General features: G+C 37.8%; 1 protein-coding gene across 2 annotated transcripts in view; it reads left to right on the plus strand.

Moving 5' to 3' along the window:
- LOC101743002 (cartilage oligomeric matrix protein) overlaps positions 1–23692 on the plus strand; it is a 51449-nt gene that overhangs the window by 16877 nt on the left and 10880 nt on the right. For both annotated transcript variants that reach the window (XM_038017653.2, XM_038017654.2), the window contains exons 3-8: positions 14906–15076; positions 15710–15906; positions 16513–16795; positions 17054–17230; positions 20187–20303; positions 21503–21619. In XM_038017653.2, the coding sequence (XP_037873581.1) occupies positions 14906–15076; positions 15710–15906; positions 16513–16795; positions 17054–17230; positions 20187–20303; positions 21503–21619 (1062 nt within the window). The remainder of the gene's footprint in view (positions 1–14905; positions 15077–15709; positions 15907–16512; positions 16796–17053; positions 17231–20186; positions 20304–21502; positions 21620–23692) is intronic.

Raw genomic sequence — 23692 nt, forward strand, 5'->3', positions numbered from 1 at the left:
TTTAACACAAGGTGTAAAAAAAATTTCCTAAAGTATTCTTTACGTCGCGTACCTACGAAAACTATTGATGATAGAATAAAATAATGTACTACGACTTTGTAGAAAACCTTATTATTTACAAAAAGTGTCGCGACAGCATATGTCTAACTAACACTTATTGCGGCATAACTTGTAGTTAAAGGTTTTAAGTGTTCTTTTATTAAAAAAAATGCCCCAGGTAAGACACGGAGTGCCCCCCTACCTTCGCCGACTGGTGGCTTCCTACTTGGAGGACAGATCGGTCACATGTACTGGACACGGTGGGATCGTGCACAGGCTCCCGGTTGTGCGCGATGTTCCACTGGGGTCGGTGCTCGGCCCCCTTTTGTGGAATATCGGGTATGACTGGGTACTGAGAGGTGCCCTCCTCCCGGGCCTAAGCGTAATGTGTTACGCAGACGACACGCTGGTCTTGCCACCGTTGTCCCTCACATGTCGGCCTGGGGACCGGCAAAGGGGGCCTAAGAAGACGACGTGCAAGCTGCTCTGAATACGTTTTACGTATGAGCATCCGGGTGATGGAAGGTCGACTATCCCCAACCCACCCTGGTTCTGACCCAGCGGGGTATTCCGTAGGATAGACCATTCTAACCGGCGCCATCTAGGCGGGCTTCGGACAGCCTGCCGACCGAGAGGGCTGGTGGTCGTGGCGCCGACGACCGGCAGTCCGGCATCCCGAGGGGGAGGGTGATGGGAGAGATGTGCTCCGCACTAAACACTTCACTTTCCCCCCTTTGCCTTTTCATGAGCTCTGTCTCATGCGAGGTTTGGATGCTGGTTGTTGAGCGACAGGAGGTTTTAGTCGGTACGATTCCGACATGCCCCGCCCTCCATCCCCAGTGAAGGGCGGAAGCCCGGCGATTTCCGGCGAAAAAAAACGTGTCGCTCTCGGGAACTGCGGCGGTAAAGCTATTGCATGGCATTTTTTATGAACTTATGACATTATAATTAGACAATGATAATTTAATATTAAAACAATAATAAAACAAGACCATGCTATATTAAACCTTAATAAAGGCAAAACCTTAACTGTCCCCTTCACACTCATAAGCTAAACCGCGAGAGAGAGAGATGGGCAGACTTTTCATGATTCGCATACAGTGTGACATCACGCCACGCGCTCATTCACAAACACTACACAAGCGCAACGTGTGAATGTGTTGAACGCGAGCTACATGGTAGGCGAGGTGAGGGGTATTAGGTTTTTTTCGTTATGGAATTTCATGATTCGGGCGCCGCGCTCAAGGCCCGCGATAAAAGCTATGCAATAGCTTAAAAATGTATGAACTTATGTTTATGGACCTAGTGCTGTGTCTGTGAGAGTAGCACAAATTTGGTTTAAGCGTTTTCAATCCGGAAATTTTGATGTCAAAAATGCACGTCGCTCAGGTCGCCTTATTACGGATAAAATCGATGCCATTTTTGAAAAAGTGGGGCAAGATCGGCATATCAGTAGTTGCAACGTAACTGAAGAACTGGGAATTGACCACAAAATAGTTATGGCGCATTTGAAAAAAACTGGGTACACAAAAAAGGTCACTGAAAGAAACCTAATGAACCGTGTACTCATTTGTGATTCTTTATTACGACGTAATGAAACCGAACCATTTTTGAAGAAGCTGATAACTAGTGAAGAAAAGTGGATAACGTACGACAAGAACGTACGAGAAAGGTTGTGGTCAAAGGCCGGTCAGGCTTCACAGACTCTGGCAAAACCCGGGTTAACACGCAACAAGGTGATGCGTGTGTGTGTGTGGTGGGATTGGAAGGGCATTATACATTATGAGCTATTACCACCAGGCAGAACCATCGATTCTGAACTCTACTGCGAACAACTGATGAGATTAAAGCAAGAAGTTGAGAGAAAGCGGCCGGAATTAATCAACAGAAGGGGTGTGGTTTTTCATCACGATAACGCTAGACCTCACACATCTTTAGCCACTCAGCAAAAATTAAGAGAGCTTGGCTGGGAGGTGTTAATGCATCCGCCGTATAGTCCTGACCTTGCACCTTCAGATTTCCACCTGTTTCGGTCTCTTCAGAATTCTTTAGGCAGTGTCAGGTTAACATCACGAGAGGACTGCCAAAACCAATTGTCGCGGTTTTTTGATCAGAAGCCCCAAAATTTCTATAGCAATGGGATAATGTCCCTACCTAAAAGATGGCAAAAAGCTATCGAACAAAATGATACCGACATACTTTAGTTAAATGTGAATAAACTATATTAAAAAATGTTGTGAATTTTCTTAAAAAATGCGAAGAAACTTTTTCCCCAACCTGTTATTATATAGAAATAAAATAGTACAATGTTTACAATAAGTGAGCTGTTTAGGCTTACTATACTATACTATTTGACATTGGACGGTAATGGGTAAATTGTAAAAAATAATAATCTAAGACAAGTTTTTGAACAATAATTATATACGTATTTCCATTTTATATAAAAATTATGATTCTCACATCAGTAATTTCTTATAAAATGCTAGGAAAATGCCTTAAAATGCCCTTATGTTAGAAACAAGAAAGAAAGTAAAGAAAACCTCAATTTGTGTTAGTTTACGTATGTGTAATATTTTAAAACTCTGCATGGTAGTTTTTTTCTAATCTTTAAAATAATTTCTGGTGCAATGTAATTAAGGTAAAATTGCTGTAATTTTTTAACTATCATCGATCATGTTCCGCAGAAACTTGTTACAACTTGATTGCGTACGGTGTGTGGGCTATCCTACGAAATCTATGTTAATTATTTTAAGTTTTTATAACATCATACAGGGTAGAAATATAAACTAATTATTCGTCATTGTGTAGTAGGTGAGTTTTAATTTTAGTAAAATTTTAAATACTATAAAGTAAATGAAATTACAAATTTTACAGCGCCCCCCTAACCCACATCAACGCCCCCCATTTTTTCGTGGGCCCCTAAACGCCCCCCTCTAGGTTTCAAACGCCCCCTAGGGGGCGTTATCGCCCACTTTGAGAAAGACTGTTCTAAGGTCTCAAGTATAGTTACAAGTTAAAGTCCAATGGGTATGTCTTTGATGTTATTTTATGTGCATAAAATCCATTAAAATCGTTTGATTAATGATAATACTTAAAATGATTTATTTATATGTTTTATTTATATACTCAAAATATTTACTTCATACGTAAAAGGATTTGAAGCTGGCAATATTTTTCCCGCAAAAATAAAAATCCTTGTTTTTTCAATAGAGTTACTTTTTTTAAACTACTTATTGTAAACTATAGTGGCGCTTATTTGCAAGAAAGTAAATGCATATTTATTTATGACAAAATTAATGCACTAAGTATTTTTTCTATAATCTATTGTCCGCTCTGGGCCTAAAATGGGCCATCCCCTTTAACCGTCCAACACTCTCCATTGACTTACGGGACTTTGTGAAACATATTGAAGAAACATGTGATGTGTTTATGAAATTAATGTAATTAATCAGCCGGCCATTATTGTGGGAATCGTTTCATGATTACGTTCACAGCTGTGTTGCCAGTCGTTAAAATGTGTTGTGTTTCTTATTTAATTTTATGTCAAGGGACTAGGCTAAAACGATTTATTAAAGGTTGTTTGTCTTTAATGCCGTTGCAGTCTAGTTGGAAGATGGGACAGCTAACAATACAATTGAGACTTCGAGCTTGTTTTTCCATCGCACCTCCCGCCACCGGAGTAGAGTTCATCCATACTACCTGGAACCACTGCGTTTATCCACAGTGCGTTTCGAGAGATCATTTTTGTCACGCACCACCCGGCTTTGGGATGAGCTCCCCTTCACGGCGTTTCCCGAACGCTATGACATGTCCTTCTTCATACGAGGCTTGTGGAGATTATTGATCGGTAGGCAGTGGCTTGGCTCTGCCCCTCGGATTGTTGACGTCCATGAGCGATGGTAACCACTCACCGTCAGGTGGGACGGTTGCTCATCTGCTTACACGAGCAAAAATAATAATTGATTATAGCGTCGTAAAATGTAATAATTTTTTTAGCCCTTTTTTCCTACCTATACTGATTGATATCCTTGAGAGGCTATATCAGCTTCGCCCTAACATGTAGGTGAGCTGACGAGGCTCAAACCGGAGTGTTGCTAACACTGGCCCTAACTAGAGCAGTGCTTCGCAGAATCTACCATCGGATCGGAAACGCGACCCAGTGAGAAGATCCGGCGAGAAACTCAGTGTGTCTATGGGTTAAATAGCCCTTGTAGGCAGACGAGCATACGGCCCACCTGATGGTGAGTGGTTACCGTCGCCCATGGACTTCAGCAATGCCAGGGGCAGAGCCAAGCCGCTGCCTACCGATTCCATCGATAACATGTATCCACCTCGAAGCGATCGTGCGTTTGAGATGAGTCAATGCCATCGGGACTTCAATGTTATGCCTAAATATGCCCAGCTGCTTTGGCACAAGGCTAAATATCCTGTCTCGCCTGGATGCTTCATTGTACAGACACAACAATCAAAATACGGCTCTTTGTAGCTATGATATCACCAGGTCACCGACGCGTCTGTGAATAAGGCATTAATTAGTAAGCGATTTCTTTAATAATCACACTGATAGCTTTTCGGTCAAGCAATTGCAATATGGAAAGATTTTGTTTTCTTTATAGAAGATTCGAGAAAGCATGACATAGCGTTATTAATCACTACATAGTATAAAACAAAGTCGCTTTCTCTGTCCCTATATCCCTATGTATGCTTAAATCTTTAAAACTACGCAACGGATTTTGATGTGTTTTTTTTAATAGATAGAGTGATTGAAGAGGAAGGTTTATATTATTATGTATAATAACATCCATTAAATAGTGGAGAAATCAATAATAAATTACAGTTTCCGAAGCGAAGCGAGGGCGGGTCGCTAGTATTTTTATATAATTATAGGCAAATTTATTTATGGTAATAGGTACGTCTGATTATTAAATTCTTACCGCGTGTGAATATCGAAAGGGTTTTTAATTCTCTAAGCATTATTAACCTTTGCTATTGCGTTAAGAAATAAGTGCCGTGATTGTAAAAGGATACATTTGTATTTTTAAACGTATATAAGTATGAACATAATATGTATACCGGTCTCTATTTCCTATATTAAAGGGAATCCTATATAGTTTGGGGCTAAGTGACCGTGTGTGATTTGTCTCTTAGATTATTCTTATAATACAATATAATATACTCGTATATATATATTTATATATAAATAATATATAATAGTAATAATTAAATAAATAAAAATAATCTCCTATAAATTTAATGCGTTGAATATACCTAAATCAAACCCGGAAAATTATAATTTGCGTAATTACTGGTGGTAGGACCTCTTGTGAGTCCGCACGGGTAGGTACCACCGCCCCGCCTATTTCTGCCGTGAAGCAGTAATGCGTTTCGGTTTGAAAGGTAGGGCAGCCGTTGTAACTATACTGAGACCTTAGAACTTATATCTCAAGGTGTGTGGCGCATTTACGTTGTAGATGTCTATGGGTTCCAGTAACCACTTAACACCAGGTGGGCTGTGAGTTCGTCTACACATCAAGGCAATAAAATAAAAAAATCTAAGTAAAAACACTTTTGAACAATTGAATGTGCATTCCATATTTTATTGTCTACTCATAAAATACTTAGTTTAAAGTGCCAACTAAGCAATGGTTAGGTAATATATAACAGTGTTTCGTAAATGTAATTAAATAATAAGGGTCTTGTTGACATTAAAAGTAAAAACACTTTTGAACAATTGAATGTGCATTCCATATTTTATTGTCTACTCATAAAATACTTAGTTTAAAGTGCCAACTAAGCAATGGTTAGGTAATATATAACAGTGTTTCGTAAATGTAATTAAATAATAAGGGTCTTGTTGACATTAAAATACGCCCACCAAACAATAATTTGTTCCTACGCATGACCTAAAGCCTTTATGCTGTTGTAAGTCGGATTATGGAAGCGGATCTTAAAATATATAGTCAGCTTCAAGATATTTCAGAGTTTCGTATTTTGTTCAGACATTGTCCTGTTAATTTTAGCCCACTATTATGACCTTTGAGGGGAAGGAGAGAAAGAAGTAGACCTAAGAAAAATGGATGGATTGCGTGAAAGACGACATGTGTAGTCGAGTGATCGAATAAATGGTATATGATAGAGGAGTATTGAAAGAGAAAATATGTTGCGACCCCAGGTGACTGGGAGAAGGGCAGAATGATGATATTATGACCTTTAATCTATCTTCTATCTTCTATCTATCTAGATATCATTATTAGATAGATATCTATATATATAAAAATGAATTGTTGTTCGTTAGTCTGGCTAAAACTCAAGAACGGCTGGATCGATTTGGCTAATTCTGGTTTTGAATTATTTGTGGAAGTTCAGAGAAGGTTTAAAAGGTAGATAAATAAAAAAAATACTCGGAATTAAATGAAAATAACAATTTTGTTTTTCCTTTGATGTGGCCCCCAGTCGGATGGATTCCTTTTGGTTTTTTTTAAGTTTTTTTTATACAAAGGCCTTTCATTTATCGATTTAGGCACTATGAAGTCTGTCGGGTCAGCTAATAAATCAATAAAAGTCAATCCACGTACCCTAACAATTCATTGATAAAGTTATTATAATTATCTGCAGACCTCGATTCTTTCATAACTCAGTGCTTTGTTTGCGTCCTTGAAAAGCTCACGAAGCACAGATGTTTGGAAAAAAAATACAATTCTGTTAATAGTCACACATCCGTTCTTTGTTCTGGTGCTAAAATGCTCTAATTATTACTGAATGAGGTTCAAATCAACATTACGAATTCAATGTTAGCAATCTTATCGTATGCAAATATGATTTCTATGAAATCATTCGAAGAATCTTTACCTGTCTTTAAAAGTGTCGTCATAATCTGTTCTGTCCTTTGGAAGATTAACAAAAGAAGGTAAAAATAACTCTTTATTTTTGGTTTATCCTACTCGCAAAAGTATGGTTTTTATTGCTTATGTGGGTGGACGAGCTCATGGTCCACCTGGTGTTAAGTGGTTACCGAAGCCTATAGACATCTAGAGCGTAAATGCCCCCATCTACCTTGAGATATGAGTTCTAAGGTCTCAGTATAGTTACAACGGCTGCCTCACCCTTCAAACCAAAACGCATTACTACTTCCGGCAGAAATAAGTAGGGTGGTGGTACCTACCCGTGCGGACTCACAACAGGCACAATGAAAGCCTTAATTTCTGATTCATGCCGAGATTTCATGTTCTTGGTTTCCATTGTCCACTTAACGCCACTTGCGCTGTGAGCTCGTTAGGCAGGTGCCTAAGCAATAAAAAAATTCAAATTCGACAATTAACTAGGTAAACTAAATTCTATTTATTTAAAATTATTACAATATAAACGGTTTCAAGGTAAATAAGGGTGTTTTTTATCTAGCAAAAAATGTAAAGCTATATAACTCCAAGATACCAGTATATCAGGTTTGTTTTTCATTTTAAACTTAGCCCTAGGTTAACCGTGTGTAATATTGATATTACAATAATTCTTAATCCGGTTTTGTAAAAGGATCAATGTCGAAGAACCGGTTTCGAACAGCTGATTACGAATTTGTCCGTTAAGTTTCCTTTTTGGGTAACAGACACCCACCGACAATCAGGGACCTCGCTCATACCTTATTATGCTATTACTGATATTATTATGTTTGTTCTGTGATTATCCAACATAGTTCGGACTTTTTCCCGTCTATATGAAATTATACCTTCATAACCATTGAGATAATGAAATACAGTCAAAACCATTTACTGCGACATCGTTTAATACAACATGCCGGTTATAATAACCTAGAACAAAGGTCCCGGCTGAATGCTATATGAACGCCTTATTAAAAATATTGCTTTCTACGACATTGGTAATAACGACATACCTCATAAAACGACCACATTTAACTAATATTTCGGAGAATCAGATCTGTTAGAACGACCGGCTAAGCTGTATTGTAAACAATTTGAATAGGTATCCACATTTGTCTTCAATGGCTATTAAAATCAGGAAAGAAAACAATAGGATTTAGTTTAGTGTAGGGTCTTTACTAATTCTTAGAAACAAAACACATGCATGCGGTAGTCAAAACCCGCTTCTTCATATCTCTTCAGTTAGTTTGTTACTTATCTATACACAAGACGCACCAAAACTTTGTGGAGTTATTCGTGAAACTTTCAAAATGTCGCAAAGAAAAAGAAAACAAATTAATATTGAAGAAAAATCGCGTATTATGTAAATATATTTTTCCAATAATTCCCTATAGATTTGTTTGTACTAGCACGATACACATTAAACATCACCGGTTGTTACGACTATCGGTTTTTGCAACTGAATATGAGCAGTCCAGTCGATGTCGGTATAACAGATTTTGACTGTAAATAGAAAATATTACGTTAATAATGCATGCATTTAAATAGTTGTTAAAGTTGAGATATTGCATTTTGACCTGTAAGATTTAGAGGTCATCGACTCACGCCTTTTGATAAAAAGACGGCAAATTTATTATCAAATCCATTCACATCCAATTTTAATCAAATCGAATCCACCACACTCCACCCGAAACCTTGAGCGACCCGTTATATAAAATAATATGTATTATTTATTTTTTATTTATTTATTAGGCACACAATACACATTACAAGCTAAAAAGACACACAATAAGTATAAAATCTGGCTTGTAACTTAAGGACACATAAAAGACCAAACAAGACAAATGTGCTGAGTGTGTATATTACAAATTACCGTACAATAACGATAGTGAGAACTAATTTAGCTTATAATATAAGAAAATAATTTATTAATTATTAATATTGCTTTAAGATGAGGATACTTATTCTATCGTATTGATAAATAAAAAATGTAATATAAAAAAATGTGTGCGTGTACTAGTGTACACACGTAAGAAGTGAAACTTCTTTATGGCCTTATTTTTCGAAAAATGATCTACATGCAACTTTCTAGAAATTGGTTAAATAAAGTTAAATTAGATAAAGTTTAAACAAAAGGATTTTATTATCATAGACATGAATACAAAAAAGTTAAATTAGATAAAGTTTAAACAAAAGGATTTTATTATCATAGACATGAATACAAAACAGATGGCGCGTAACGGAAAAATGTGACGCGTAACCGAAAAATGTGACGGTAATTTTTTTTCCAACGCCGATAAAGAAGTTTCACTTCAAATTTGTATTTCATAATATGTCTTTCGTTGGAAAATCTTTATTTAATTCGTAACAGTCATACCCTGCGGCTTTGTTCGAATATATTATTGCTTAGATGGGTGGACGAGCTCACAGCCCACCTGATGTTAAGTGGTTACTGACGCCCATAGACATCCACAACGTAAATGCGCCACCCACCTTGAGATATACGTTCTAAGGTCTCAAAGTTTAGTTACAGTAGTTTTTAGAATATTTTTGTAATTTAATTTCAATGAAACACTTTATCTGGGAATTGAGAAGATTCTCTTTCTTTGAAATCGGATAATAAACAACGGTAATATCTTGATGAAATCAGTGCAATCGATCATGACGGAATGAAGTTAGATTAGACTTCTTCTAGAACTACATCGGGGTCAATCATTCGAGCGGGAAGGCTGTAAAAGGCTCGACTGGATTTTTATCGAGCACCGTTAACACGCAATCGTGACGTCACTTCGAGCCTCGGTACGGGAGCTTACGGAATTACCGGGATTCCTCTAACGGGACCAGAGGTGTATTGATTCTTGACACAAACTTAAAGGAATTCGCAAAATAACTCGCGCACTATGAACGAATTCATAAATAAGCTGCAGATTTGTAAGATAAAAATGGTTATTATCCGTAAAAAAATGTGTGCGTGTACTAGTGTACACACGTAAGAAGTGAAACTTTTTTATGGCCTTATTTTTCGAAAAATGATCTACATGCAACTTTCTAGAAATTGGTTAAATAAAGTTAAATTAGATAAAGTTTAAACAAAAGGATTTTATTATCATAGACATGAATACAAAAAAGATGGCGCGTAACGGAAAAATGTGACGCGTAACCGAAAAATGTGACGGTAAATTTTTTTCCAACGCCGATAAAGAAGTTTCACTTCAAAAAAAAAAGAAACTGGTATCACCTGTTTTTATATTCAGTAATTATTTTTTAAGATTATGAAGAAAAGAAAAAAAACAATGGCCTTTTAAAATTTTATTGCATTGATGGGTGGACGAGCTCACGGCCCACCTGGTGTTAAGTGGTTACCTAAGCCCATAGACATCTAAAGCGTAAATGCCGCCACCTGCCTTGAGATATGAGTTCTAAGGTCTCAATATAGTTACAACGGCTGCCCCACCCTTCAAACCGAAACGCATTACTGCTTCACGGCACAAGAAGTCCTACCACCAGTAATTATGCAAATTGTAATTTTGCGGGTTTGCTTTTTATTACACGATGTTATTCCTTCGCCGTGGAAGTCAGTCGTGAACATATTTGTTATGTACGTATTTCATTAGAAAAATTTATACTCGCCAGCGGGATTCGAACACCGGTGCATCGCAATTTACAAATGAACCAGACGTCTTATCCTTTAGGCCACGGTGACAAACAAAATGAAATAAATTTATTTAAATTTAGTCGCCTTGAGTGTGTGATGAAGAAATATATTGCATATGTGCTGTATACATGGGATATTTATCTTGCATGCAGAACGTAACGAGCTGTGATTGTATGATTGGTCAGTTAGGTACTAATTTAATAACGGATGTATTTTGTCCGTGTTTAAATAACTTTTAATTTTTTTATTAAGTTTTTGTTAATATATTCCTTTGAATACTGTATAAACTGTATATTTATATATGTATATACATATATGTATGACATACTGACGGACTTCAGTACTGAAGAAAAATCCTTTTTAAAAACTAAAGTTTTTTTTTTTACATGTATATAAATTTACACTGATTTATGGTATGCATAATATTGTTACGTCAGTAAGAGTAACGCCATCTATCGCCGAATGGTCAAACAAATATCGAAGGATCTAGTAGCATTTAGAACGCTCGAGAAGTACAACGCCATCTATTGTCAGAGAGCGGAAACACAATACTCGACTTTTGTGGAATATTCTCGACGATTCTAGGGATTTAGTAACAATATGTATTTGTAATTTATATTTTAATGCACCTACCATTTATTAACTCTGCACTACCTTTGATTGACTGGTAGAGAATGCAGGTAATGTCATATCGAACATTTGGAAGTCGCGTTTCTTGTTAATACTGCTCAGAAACAGTAAAAAAATTGTATAATATTTCTGACATTAAAAAATTATATGAATTCTCTGAGGGATGAAAAAGTAATTTAAATTTTTGACCGAACTAAAATATTATTTCGATAAGAATTGTTTTTTTAGCGGTAGGCAAAATTACATCACTAATTTCCAAGTACAGGGAGACAGACCTTCTTAATTCGTTCTGCGATTTGGCTGCTGAACTGTGATATCCGAAGACAATCACTTCTTAGAAGAACCAGCCAGTTCGTCTCGCTTAAAAATAAAAAAATATGTGTGGTGTCATGGGACACCGGATAGGAACGAAGTTCCTTATTATAGAAATATTAATTTTAAGTTCTATTCGAGGCATAAAGAAAATAATTATACGGGGTATACATTTTTTATTATGATTTTTTTATTGATAAAAATAAAATAAAAACTACTTTACAAAGTTATCAACTTATTTTATTCACAATTATTTATAAAAAATATATAATAATAATATACAAAGAAACAGCTATTTATATGAATAATAATAATAACCGTCATCACGTAGACTATACATTACACACTGTATAGCCATCATACTAAGACTATACATAAATAATAAAAATCTTACGTTACGGACGTTTTTTTCCCGGTTAGGGTACCCCTCCGCATCGTCCCATAAGGAACTTCGTTCCAATAATATTATACTAAAGCAACAAAATTAAACTTATACCCTGGATAACATACCACACAAAGCCATTACTGCATATAAGCACTAACTTATGTATTCGTTGCTACATTAGTTTATTTATGGTTTTTATCTGCCACATTGTTAATGAGATAGCGATTTCAACAGGAAAACGTCGAACGATATTATGTTTCTATTATACAATGTAAATTGGGTCAATTAATAAATATTGCGAAAGGGTAAACGATTATATTTTGCTGTGGAACGAAGCGGTAGCGTTGTATAATAAAGTTTAAATTCACAATTTAAGTTAGCGGTGGCTGTCGCAAGATCTTTCTTAACTTCCTTACGGAGTAGCAGCAGTCATGTGATCTGATTTGAAAACGCTACAGACTCCAAGCCTTTTGTTTTAAAACGGTGGCGACATTATCAATGCCTACAGGCATCGGAAACCATTTAAAATTAATTCGACTGTTAAACTAATGCATTCATGTAATAGAAACACGATGTAATAGAAACGGCCATCTGGTGTAGTGGTAAGTGACATGGTCACTACACAAGGGGGTCGCGGGTTCGAATCCCGCCAAGGGAAGATATTTGTATGATAAATATAAATGTCTTTTCCAGGGTTATGGATGTATATTAAATATATGTATGTGTATAATAAAAATCTTACATTTATATCCGTTATCTGGTACCTGTAACACAAGTTCTTTACGAACTTATTACGGGACCAGGTAACGTGGCGTGATTGTTAGTAAATATTTATTTATTTATTTTATGTTATCCTTCAAGTACGATGCTCCTTGAAGTAAACACGACCGCGTCCACTTTTGTTCGCGACTATCCGATAGTTCTTGTAAAGGCTCCTCTGTAAAGGATACTGGATTTATTTTAAAGACGACTTGACTGGTTCGTACAAGGAGTTATTATTATCACGATGACACAACCGTTTTGACTCACAGGCGATTGCGTTCGTCCTCTGCATGCTTTTGAATTCATTTCAGTCGATTTTAAATTCGACATGTTTTTATTATTATTATTCGTAACCTACAAACTCGGTGGCTCTGACAATTAGTGCAGTTTAATTTTTATTATAACGATCGCGAAATTAAGACGCAAATTATTAAGTCGTTGTGTCTATGATATATGGTAGGTATTTTCCAAAAATACATCGTGAAATCACTTTAAATATAAGATTAAAAAAAAAAAACCTTTTTTTTCATTAGACTCTCTGTTGTGGACGAAAATTGCAAATGTTGCTCCTTTTTAATTGTTTATGTTTTGACCGAGTTTAAGAACATCCGTGTAGTTGTGGATGGAAAATTCATTAAGGGTCGCTCAAAAATTGAGGGAGTGATAAAAGAACGTTGTCAGCGCAATGAACGTCAACTTCTGACTTGTTTTTGGGTAATGGCCTACCACTGACCCGCATTACTATGGTTCCTGTAACTAGGTTCAAAGCCGTGACGAGAGAAATAGTTCTGAACGATACGTTTTAGACTACAAAGGGGAAGCAAAGCGAATTCAATAATACTAGAGGTCCCGCAGTAGTCGAAATTCAGCAGTATAATAAGTTTGGACACTATTATGATTGTATTTTATACTTTTATAATCATAAATTTCGCCAAGGCTACACTATAAAAGTATTAATAAAGACAAACAATATTTCTATTCTCAATTTGACCACAGACGTGAAGAATAAAAGTTTGACAATAAATAGTATGGATGCGTGTGTGCGTCAAATACATGGTATGTAGTGTGTGTAATGTTTTCTTTATTGATTTAATGTATCTTTTAGGCATTATTTAAAAAAAATATTAGCATTGTGCACTTCTTCTCTTTATTCTCTACAAGGGTGGAAAATTTCATACTCCTCCGTCCGCGCAATTTTCATAAAAAAGGATACAAAGTTATTTGCTTTACGTATTAATATATAGATAAATGACGTAGGAATTGAATATTCCAATTTTCCTCCACGCGCAGAGACAGTGAGGGTTGAAATTTCCTTTAGTCAGTAAATAAGAACAGATGCAGTTCAGAAAAGCCCAAAAAATGCGTGCTTTGGGATATTTAAGAACACCTATGTAGTGATATTTAAATAGTTTAACCATTTAAGTTTTTTTTAATTGAAAATGTAATAAAATCTACGATACAGTGTAACTTACAATAATAGTTGGGAAAATTCTTTATTTTCTGATAAAATCGCCAGATAGGCTTGCCAAGCTCATTTTACTTTTAATGTTACTGCTTGTGATGTCGTATTTAGCGGTTAATACATTCTACCTTCCCTTCCGAGAGCAAAACAATCGGAAGTGGTAAAATTTATATAGTTGTGTAGTAACAATATTCAGTTTAAATTAGGTTACCCATGGTTTGTTATCGCCAAAAGCTAATTACAATGCCGCATTATCAGTGTGAACTTTAGTCTTTGTTATTTTTTAAATAGCCGTAAAACGTTTTGTAACGGTTGATAATGTGCCAAATAGAATAATCGTCGATTAATATTTAGGACAAAACCATTTTAAATTTCTAATAATTATTAAATTAATATTTTGTCAGGTGAAATACAAAGGATTTTTGTTTTTTTCGCAAAATACTAAGGGCATTTATATGAAAGCTTCGACGAGAACTGGGGATTTTTCATGTATAATTTTTGGTATTCTTTAAAATATTCGATATTCGATAATCCTTTGATTATCGTAACTTGATTATCGTAACTTGATACTGGAATTGGGCAATTAATCTAATTTAATTTTGTCAACGCTTCACATAATGAAATAATGTAACAGCAACTATACTCAATCAAGATTGGGGCAACAATAACAACGTCTTGTTTTCACTGTTTCTAAGGCTCTCACCGAAGTTTCTAGATAATTTTAAATCGACGCTTTTGAAGCTGTTTTCGAAAGAGTTTTAACATTTACTGTTTTTTTTAATTTCTAGAAGCAACAGAAGAATTAATCGCAGCTGCTTCGTCAGCCCGTGACCGAGGAGAAGTCGCGATACTGGTGCGTGGACCGCACGGGAAGAGTGCAAGACGCGAGGAGTTACTCCACGCTAAGAGCGAAGATGATGTATCCATATCGTTGTATTACAACAGGAAAACAAACAAAGGTATTTAAGAAGCAGCAAAGGTAGGCAGAGGCTTGGCTCTGCTCCTGGCATTGCTGACGCCCATGGGCAACGGTAACAACTCACCGTCAGGTAGGCCGTATGCTCGTCTCGTCTGCCTACACAGGCAATAAAAAAGGAGCTCTCATCGTATTTCGTATTCATTATAATTGATAGATTTAAAAATAGATTCAGTTTTTTTATCTTACATGAAACACCAAGTTATTGTGTACCTGACATGGAGTGGTCAAAGGAGTTAATAGATAGGATCACTTGAATGCCATTTCTAGAGTCAAAATATCCAAATCTCATATGTATTGTTTTTTCGCCCTACCCAATCGTTGGTAGCCTTAAGGTTGACCAACTTGACTCAGCGTGAGAGAATTGCTAACACTAACCCTAACAACAGTAGTGCTTTGCTGAGCCTACTACCGGATCGGAATCGTAACCCACTGAGAAGATCCGGCGAGAAACTCAATGGGTGCGAGAAACTTAGTGGGTTATATTGCTAAAGTAGCTGTTGTACTATTCAAACGCTAACGAATAAGTGAGGTATAAAGTGGGTGGAACGTCTGAGTTTACCGTTTAGGTGTCTAATCAGCATATTTATTTAAATAAATAAAAAAAATGTCGTAGTATCCTTGGAGAGTCTACACGGAGGCCATCTAAAATCTGTTTCGTGGGGTCTCAAAGATCATGAAAAAGGAACACTTTTGTTGGTGGCTTCGTCAAACGGCGTCAGACTATACGCCGGTTGCGTTCCACTCCATTGGCATTCGATGTCCGGGACTTACGACCTTCTGGATATACTGAGGGACCAGAAGACGAAATTGGTATGTACACATTTTATCATGGTCAGCGTGGTTTTTGTATGCCATTTATTTTAGAATGGCAAGCAATATATTCATAAACATTTATTGTATTAGAACAAGATGTTTATTATTTATATTTTACAATAATACGAGATAAAGATGAAAAAAAAGATACCAAGAAAACCATAGACGAATCTGAAAATGAGCGTTTGAATAAAAAAGTAACACTGAATTTTTTTTTTAATTTTCGTTGTGAGGTCGGCCTTGAAAATCCATCTCTTTCTGTTATTTTTGTTAATAGAGACTAAAGGAATCACGAGAGAGTAGTCAACAGTGTTGTAGTATCTGATGTCTGGTAATTTTGTTAGCATATTCCGATCGTCGACCAACATTTGTTGAGGGGTTAATAAGGCCAAAGCTAAGCGCTGCTTACCACTCTAGACCTTTTGGGTCGTTTGTAGAAATACATGTCATATAAATTTTTATGTCAGTCTCTCACTTCTATGGTTCAGGAAATCCTAGTTTGTGACTAGTCATGTGTAATTTTGTTTCCAGTTATTATTATTACTATTAATAGCGTTTTAGTATAAACGTAAGTTTGACATATCAATACACCTTTATTACCAGTATCACGAAGAAAACGCTCCAGTCGAAATATACGGCAGCGAAAAAGCAGCGGTTGAATCTTTGAGTTGTGCAAAAGACAACATCAGACCTCCAACTCTACTGAGACTGGACGAACCTGAATCGGACGTAGAAGAAGTCCAAGAATTCAGAAAGAAGGAAGCTCTCATGGACAGAGAGGAAGAAATGCAAGGAGATGATGCTACTAATTATTTGGAAGCTAACGGTATTCTGCCGCAACCTTCAAGAGGGGATATACCTCAGTCTGCCATTGAATCGTGTGATGGTGAGCATAATTTTCATGACTAAGCAAGAGGAGATCTTTTTGAATTCGGCTAGACCCTCTGTTAAAGCTACCTATCGGTTTGAAGAGAAAATCAAAGTCTTAACTATGTTGAAAAGCGATTTGTTCCTTAGATTCAAAGGCGTGGATGCCTGAGGGCAGATATAAAAGTGGTGGCATTAACCAAATCCAATCGGTGGCTTTATTGGTTCCTTAGCTATCTGCCTCGGCGAAAATTCAGCTAGTTACTTTCCATTACAGATGAAGTCATCCGTCAACTGACCCTACTGCGTCAGATCATCGAGCACTTGCGCCGGGAGGTCGGGGATCAGAAGCACACAATAGACAGCCTAAGGTCTCAACTCCACCAGTGCTGCAACAGAGTACCCGTCACCCCGCCCCCCGTGGAGAGATGCTCCGGATCCTCATGCTACCCTGGTTATTAATTACATAAACCCATCTTGGATATGAAGTGTCATGTCATTGTCATTAAAATTATGTCTCCATCATTTTAATATGTCTCAAACAGTAATCATATAATTACAGTTCTAGATTGTATTTTTTTTTATATTCACATTTTCATTAGCTTTTAGCAAAGCAATAGTTTTGTTTTTTTTAATACAGAGAATTTCTTTTTTTTTGTATTCAAAGCACACTTTTCAACTTTCAACAAACATTTCATGATCTATGTCACATAACTATATCCAGATTTTTATGTAAAGGCATACATATATCTATATATACATATTTAGTGTATTACGTCATCTACTCAAAACAAACGGTCTCCATGTTATTGAACATTCAGTAGCCAAAACGATAATAACTCTAATCAGTATCGTGTAGTTACGTAAACTATAAATATTTGTTGCTTTAGAAAGTTTTTGTTCGTGAGCCCGCAATCTAAAGCAGCCAGCCCCGCGTTTCCTAGAGGCCGTTGACCTCGTGCGTTAGTTGAGTTCGTCTTGCATTGCGTGCTGCGTAAAAAAACATTACTAAAATACAAATCATCTATCCCAGATTCTGTAGTCAGTAATCAGTAGTTTTCTTGCATTCCCATTAAAATTATTTGCACTATTTCATCAGGTCGCAATTATCTGTTAATATATAAAACAACTTACATAGATATATATAAGGTAAATCAAGCAACATATTGTGTGGGTAATTCATTAAAATTTATTCTAATATATAAACACTGCGTTTTATTTAACTACAATTGTAATAGATTCATAATGAATACAGGACCGCGGAGTTCTCAGTTTCGCCCACATTATTGTATTAACGAATAAATGAAAGACAAGTTGCTTGATTAACCTTATTCGTGTCACGAATTGAACGCACCGTGAATGGTCAAGGATATTTTTTAACTGTGTGGGTAGACAGAGAACTCTGTGGGCTCTTTTTGTATTAAACTTAACTAGAAGTCCCGCAGTAGTCGAAATTCGACTATAATTAATTGGAATTGTAAGTTTGTACACTATTATGATTGTATTTTATACTTCTATAATTACAAAATTCGTCACTATAAAAAATATTAACAAAGACAAACAATATTTAATCTATTCTCAATTTGACAACAGACGTCAAGAACAAAAGTTTGACAATAAATAGTATGCATGCGTGTGTGCGTCAAATACATGGTATGTAGTGTGTGTAATGTTATATTTATTGATTTAATGTATCATTTATGCATTATTTAAAAAAAATATTAGCATTGTGCACTTCTTCTCTATATTCTCTATAATTGTGCAAAATTTCATAATCCTCCGTCCGCGCAATTTTCGTAAAAAGGGATACAAAGTTTTTGCTTCACGTATTATTAAACTTAATTCTATCGCGCTATTGATATTCCCGACAAAGGAACAGTTATCTGTCTGATAATAAATAGTACTTGATGGATATTGCAACATCAACCCCAGCCTGTCGGTCAGGATTCTTCAAATCTCGTCAAGGCAAGGCACGTCAAATGATGACGTCATTATTTTGAATAGTCAGTCTGTCTTGGTCGACAAGCTATGGATGAAAAGCTGTCAGTTAGAACTTGAAAAGATGGATGTAATAAGGAATTAATTAGTATATGTTTGAAGTAGAGTCAGGAAATTTGACAGGTCGTCAATGAGCTCTAAGAGTCGAGTAAGAAAGAGATGGACATATAACATGTCCCCGGTATGAGAATATAATGAATTGCCTATAGGATGTTAACTGAAACATATTACACGCGATGTTTGAATAAAAAAATAACTGGAATTGTTGTAGAGGATTCTAGGTCCATTCTGAAATTCTAGGGACCGTATCTCGAATGAGGCGATATGTCTTTGGATTCCCGGGGTCGTTGTAATTTCCAGAATTCAAGACCAAGTCATCATCTCTGTAGCTTGGCGCAAACGAGTAACAATTTGAAATTGTTAATTCGTATTACAATTGAGTCTCTGTCTCCAACCATGTCAACCATTCTCTAATAAGAATCAGAACAAAAGATTGCAAGGCAAAGCTATGTGTGGTAGGATGCGCTCTGAGCTCACATGATTGTGGCAGTTTTTGCTACGAAGCATGCGTTAGGAGGTTAGGGCAACCCTTAGACATTAAGATAGTCCTTCAGACCTCATGTGTCAATGTGGGCGGATAGTTATAAATGAAAAAAAAAGCTAAATATAGCTTATTAGGAGCTTTGCGGTAAGTATTCACTCGTAGTAGCGTGGAGTGATTAGGTACGTGCCACATAAATAATCATACATTTCACTCGCCCCCCCGGAGTGGGAACCTCGAAGGAGGTACGCCCCCCTATAAAAAGAACAATAGATGCGTTAACATAAAAAGCGCTCTAGTTTTCATCGTTCCAAATAAATAAAGCATCAAAATTGAGGCCACTGAGTTTCTCGCCGGATCTTCTCAGTGGGTCGCGATTCCGATCCGGTGGTAGATTCTGCGAAGCAATGCTCTTGCTAGGGCCAATGTTAGCAACACTCCGGTTTGAGCCCCGTGAGCTCACCTACATGTTAGGGTGAAGCTGAAATAGCCTCTCAAGGCTATCAGAATAGGTAGGAAAAAAAACTTTCAATTTTATTTATTTATTGCTTAGATGGGTGACAGCCCACCTGGTGTTAAGCGGTTACTGGAGCCCATAGACATTTACGACGTAAATGCGCCACCCACCTTGAGATATAAGTTCTAAGGTCTCAAGTATACTTACAGCGGCTGCCCCACCCTTCAAACCGAAACGCATTACCGCTTCACGGCAGAAATAGGCAGGGCAGTGGTACCTACCCGCGCGGACTCACAAGAGGTCCTACCACCAGTAAAAATTATACCAGTATGCGAAATTATAAACTGGGAAATTAAGTTTTTGATTTTCAATCTCATTTGGGATCCAATGATGAGCGGTGCGGTACTGTAACAGGGGTCGAATGCCGGAACACTGTCGCGGGGTTCGAGTGTGGGTCGTGTCCGCGCGGCATGGAGGGCGACGGCCGGAGGTGCAGACCCGTACTGTGTAACAGACGCCCATGCTCACAAGGTACCTACTTAGACTTACTTAACACTAATACCACAAATAGGTAGTCCGCCACCAAACCCAAAACAATCCTAATCAATTAAAACAAACTTAAGATTTCAAAATTTATACTGAAATATAAATCTACAGTGGTTTTTTACGGATGTTCCGTTATAACTACTGAACCATGCATCCGATTGACTTGAAACTTTGTGTTCATGTAGAAAATAGATGTACTTAATGGATAGACTAATATTTATATTAGTATTGAACTCCCTACATCAGTTGCGGGGGCGTTAATCATGAGAATTTTGTGGGGGTGAGAAATAATAATGTTAATTTTAAATGCCCAGCGAAGCTGACGGGTACAGCTAGTAGTGTATAAAATCTAAAAGTTCAGACCTTTTTTCTCGTCAGGATAACCAATCACAGCACGATGTCACATTATGCGGGTAATCATGATTTTTTTCTAGCATATCGTAAGTTTGACCCCAAATGACGTCACACCTAATGAATTTGCGTTCAGACGAGTTTTTTTAAATAGCGCACGAATTTCGATGGAGCAGATGTCGCCGGTTCTGAAGTCGGTCATTCAGTTCATATATTTGTGTAAATGAAAATGTAGAAATGACGATTTAGAGTTCTCTAAGGACCTCAAACAACCATCTACCAAATTTTAGTAAGGATCCCTTAGCGTTTTGCACTTATGACACTTATGACATTTCGAAGCATCATTGTCGAATTACCGACCTAAAGTAGTCAAAACTTTAGCTGATACTAGCTTTTGCCCGCGACTCAGTCCGCATGGAATAGTTACTTTGGCATAACGCTAAATTTTACTCCCCACTTCATTTACGTAGAAAGTGAAAATATTTTTGAATTGTAGAATGATAAGGGGCTATTTAAACTCTTATTTTGAAACATTCTTTATGGGTGCTCCACTTGTATTAGTCTTACCGTGATGTTATATAGCCTATAGCCTCCCTCAATAAATGGGCTATCTAACACTTAAAGAATTTTTCAAATCGTACCAGTAGTTCCTGAGATTAGTGCGTTCAAACAACAAACGAACTCTTCAGCTTTATAATATTAGCTGATATTGGCATACTCTTTATCATTAAAGGGTAATCTAAAGGCTAATCACGGGTTCCCTTCACCTTACATGCATGCAGGAAGCATGGGTGATGCCGGGTCTATGGTAACCCCTTTTAAATTATGTGTAGGGGAGAGGTGCGTCGATACGGACCAAGGTTTCCGGTGCGAGAGATGCCCAGGGTCACAGACGAGTGATGGCCAGACCTGCAGGACTGCGTGTAGCGCTAACCCTTGCTTTGGAGGACGTAAGTTGAACTATACATTTGTCAACACCATAAATACAAAGTACCGCCCGATTAGCCTCCTCATGTCTCTAGGCAAACTGTATGAGCGTCTGCTCTACAAACGCCTCAGAGACTTCATCTCATCCAAGGGCATTCTCATCGATGAACAATTCGGATTCCGTACAAATCACTCATGCGTTCAACAGGTGCACCGCCTCACGGAGCACATTCTTGTGGGGCTTAATCGACCAAAACCGTTATACACGGGAGCTCTCTTCTTCGATGTCGCAAAAGCGTTCGACAAAGTCTGGCACAATGGTTTGATTTTCAAACTATTCAACATGGGCGTGCCGGATAGTCTCGTGCTCATCATACGGGACTTCTTGTCGAACCGCTCTTTTCGATATCGAGTCGAGGGAACCCGCTCCTCCCCACGACCTCTCACAGCTGGAGTCCCGCAAGGCTCTGTTCTCTCACCCCTCCTATTTAGCTTATTCGTCAACGATATTCCCCGGTCGCCGCCGACCCATTTAGCTTTATTCGCCGACGACACGACTGTTTACTATTCTAGTAGAAATAAGTCCCTAATCGCGAAGAAGCTTCAGAGCGCAGCCCTAGCCCTAGGACAGTGGTTCCGAAAATGGCGCATAGACATCAACCCAGCGAAAAGTACTGCGGTGCTATTTCAGAGGGGAAGCTCCACACGGATTTCCTCCCGGATTAGGAGGAGGAATCTCACACCCCCGATTACTCTCTTTAGACAACCCATACCCTGGACTAGGAAGGTCAAGTACCTGGGCGTTACCCTGGATGCAACGATGACATTCCGCCCGCATATAAAATCAGTCCGTGACCGTGCCGCGTTTATTCTCGGTAGACTCTACCCCATGATCTGTAAGCGGAGTAAAATGTCCCTTCGGAACAAGGTGACACTTTACAAAACTTGCATAAGGCCCGTCATGACTTACGCGAGTGTGGTGTTCGCTCACGCGGCCCGCACACACATAGACACCCTTCAATCTCTACAATCCCGCTTTTGCAGGTTAGCCGTCGGAGCTCCGTGGTTCGTGAGGAACGTTGACCTACACGACGACCTGGGCCTCGAATCAATTCGGAAATACATGAAGTCAGCGTCGGAACGATACTTCGATAAGGCTATGCGTCATGATAATCGCCTTATCGTTGCCGCCGCTGACTACTCCCCGAATCCTGATCATGCAGGAGCCAGTCACCGTCGACGCCCTAGACACGTCCTTACGGATCCATCAGATCCAATAACCTTTGCATTAGATGCCTTCAGCTCTAATACTAGGGGCAGGCTTAGGGACCCTGGTAACCGTACTCGTCGAACTCGACAAAGAGGTCGACGTGCAACCTAACCCATGCATCAGCCCGCTGAGCTCGCCGGATCTTCTCAGCGGGTCGCGATTCCGATCCGGTAGTAGATTCATTCGCGAAACAATTGCTCTTGAGTTGTTAGGTCTCCTTCGGAGGCGCTCGGGCAGTTGTTAGCAAATCCCACCCCCCCTGGCTGAGCCTCGCTCGCCCACCTGTCCTGGTGAAACTGGAAAGGCCTTCGGGCCACCAGTAAACTTTCAATCATAAAAAAAAAAAAAAAAAAAAAAAAAATACAAAGTGCCATCATTTATTTTCTTTAAAAACTATACTTTTGTATTTTGGTTTAATGTCACGAGGTTTTAAATTCTAGGTGTTTTTTTTTGTTTTATATGTAGAGATTTACAGATCTAAGAAATATAAAATGAAAGTGCACATTGCTGGGACAAAAGGGCTTAAAAATATGTGACGAATGAGGTTTGATTGAGAAGTAGGGTCTCGTCGAAGTCCTGACAATTTTCTAATGACAAAACTCATTCTCTTGTATGTTATTGGAGCAGGATTTTTTCAATCACTTTGAACAAAATTCTTAAGAGACCTCAAGAAACATAGTTCAAAATCGGTCGATCGTTTTTGTGGGTAATGGTGTGAGAATTATGCGACTTTTATATGTAGAGACTATAGATTGTAAACGAGGAGGCATTCGTGCTGTATTATGCCATATCGATAAGTATGCGGCTAAAGTTTTGAAAAAATAGC

The sequence above is a fragment of the Bombyx mori genome, chromosome 19 (assembly GCF_030269925.1).
Source record: "Bombyx mori chromosome 19, ASM3026992v2".
In the NCBI taxonomy this organism is placed as follows: domain Eukaryota; kingdom Metazoa; phylum Arthropoda; class Insecta; order Lepidoptera; family Bombycidae; genus Bombyx; species Bombyx mori.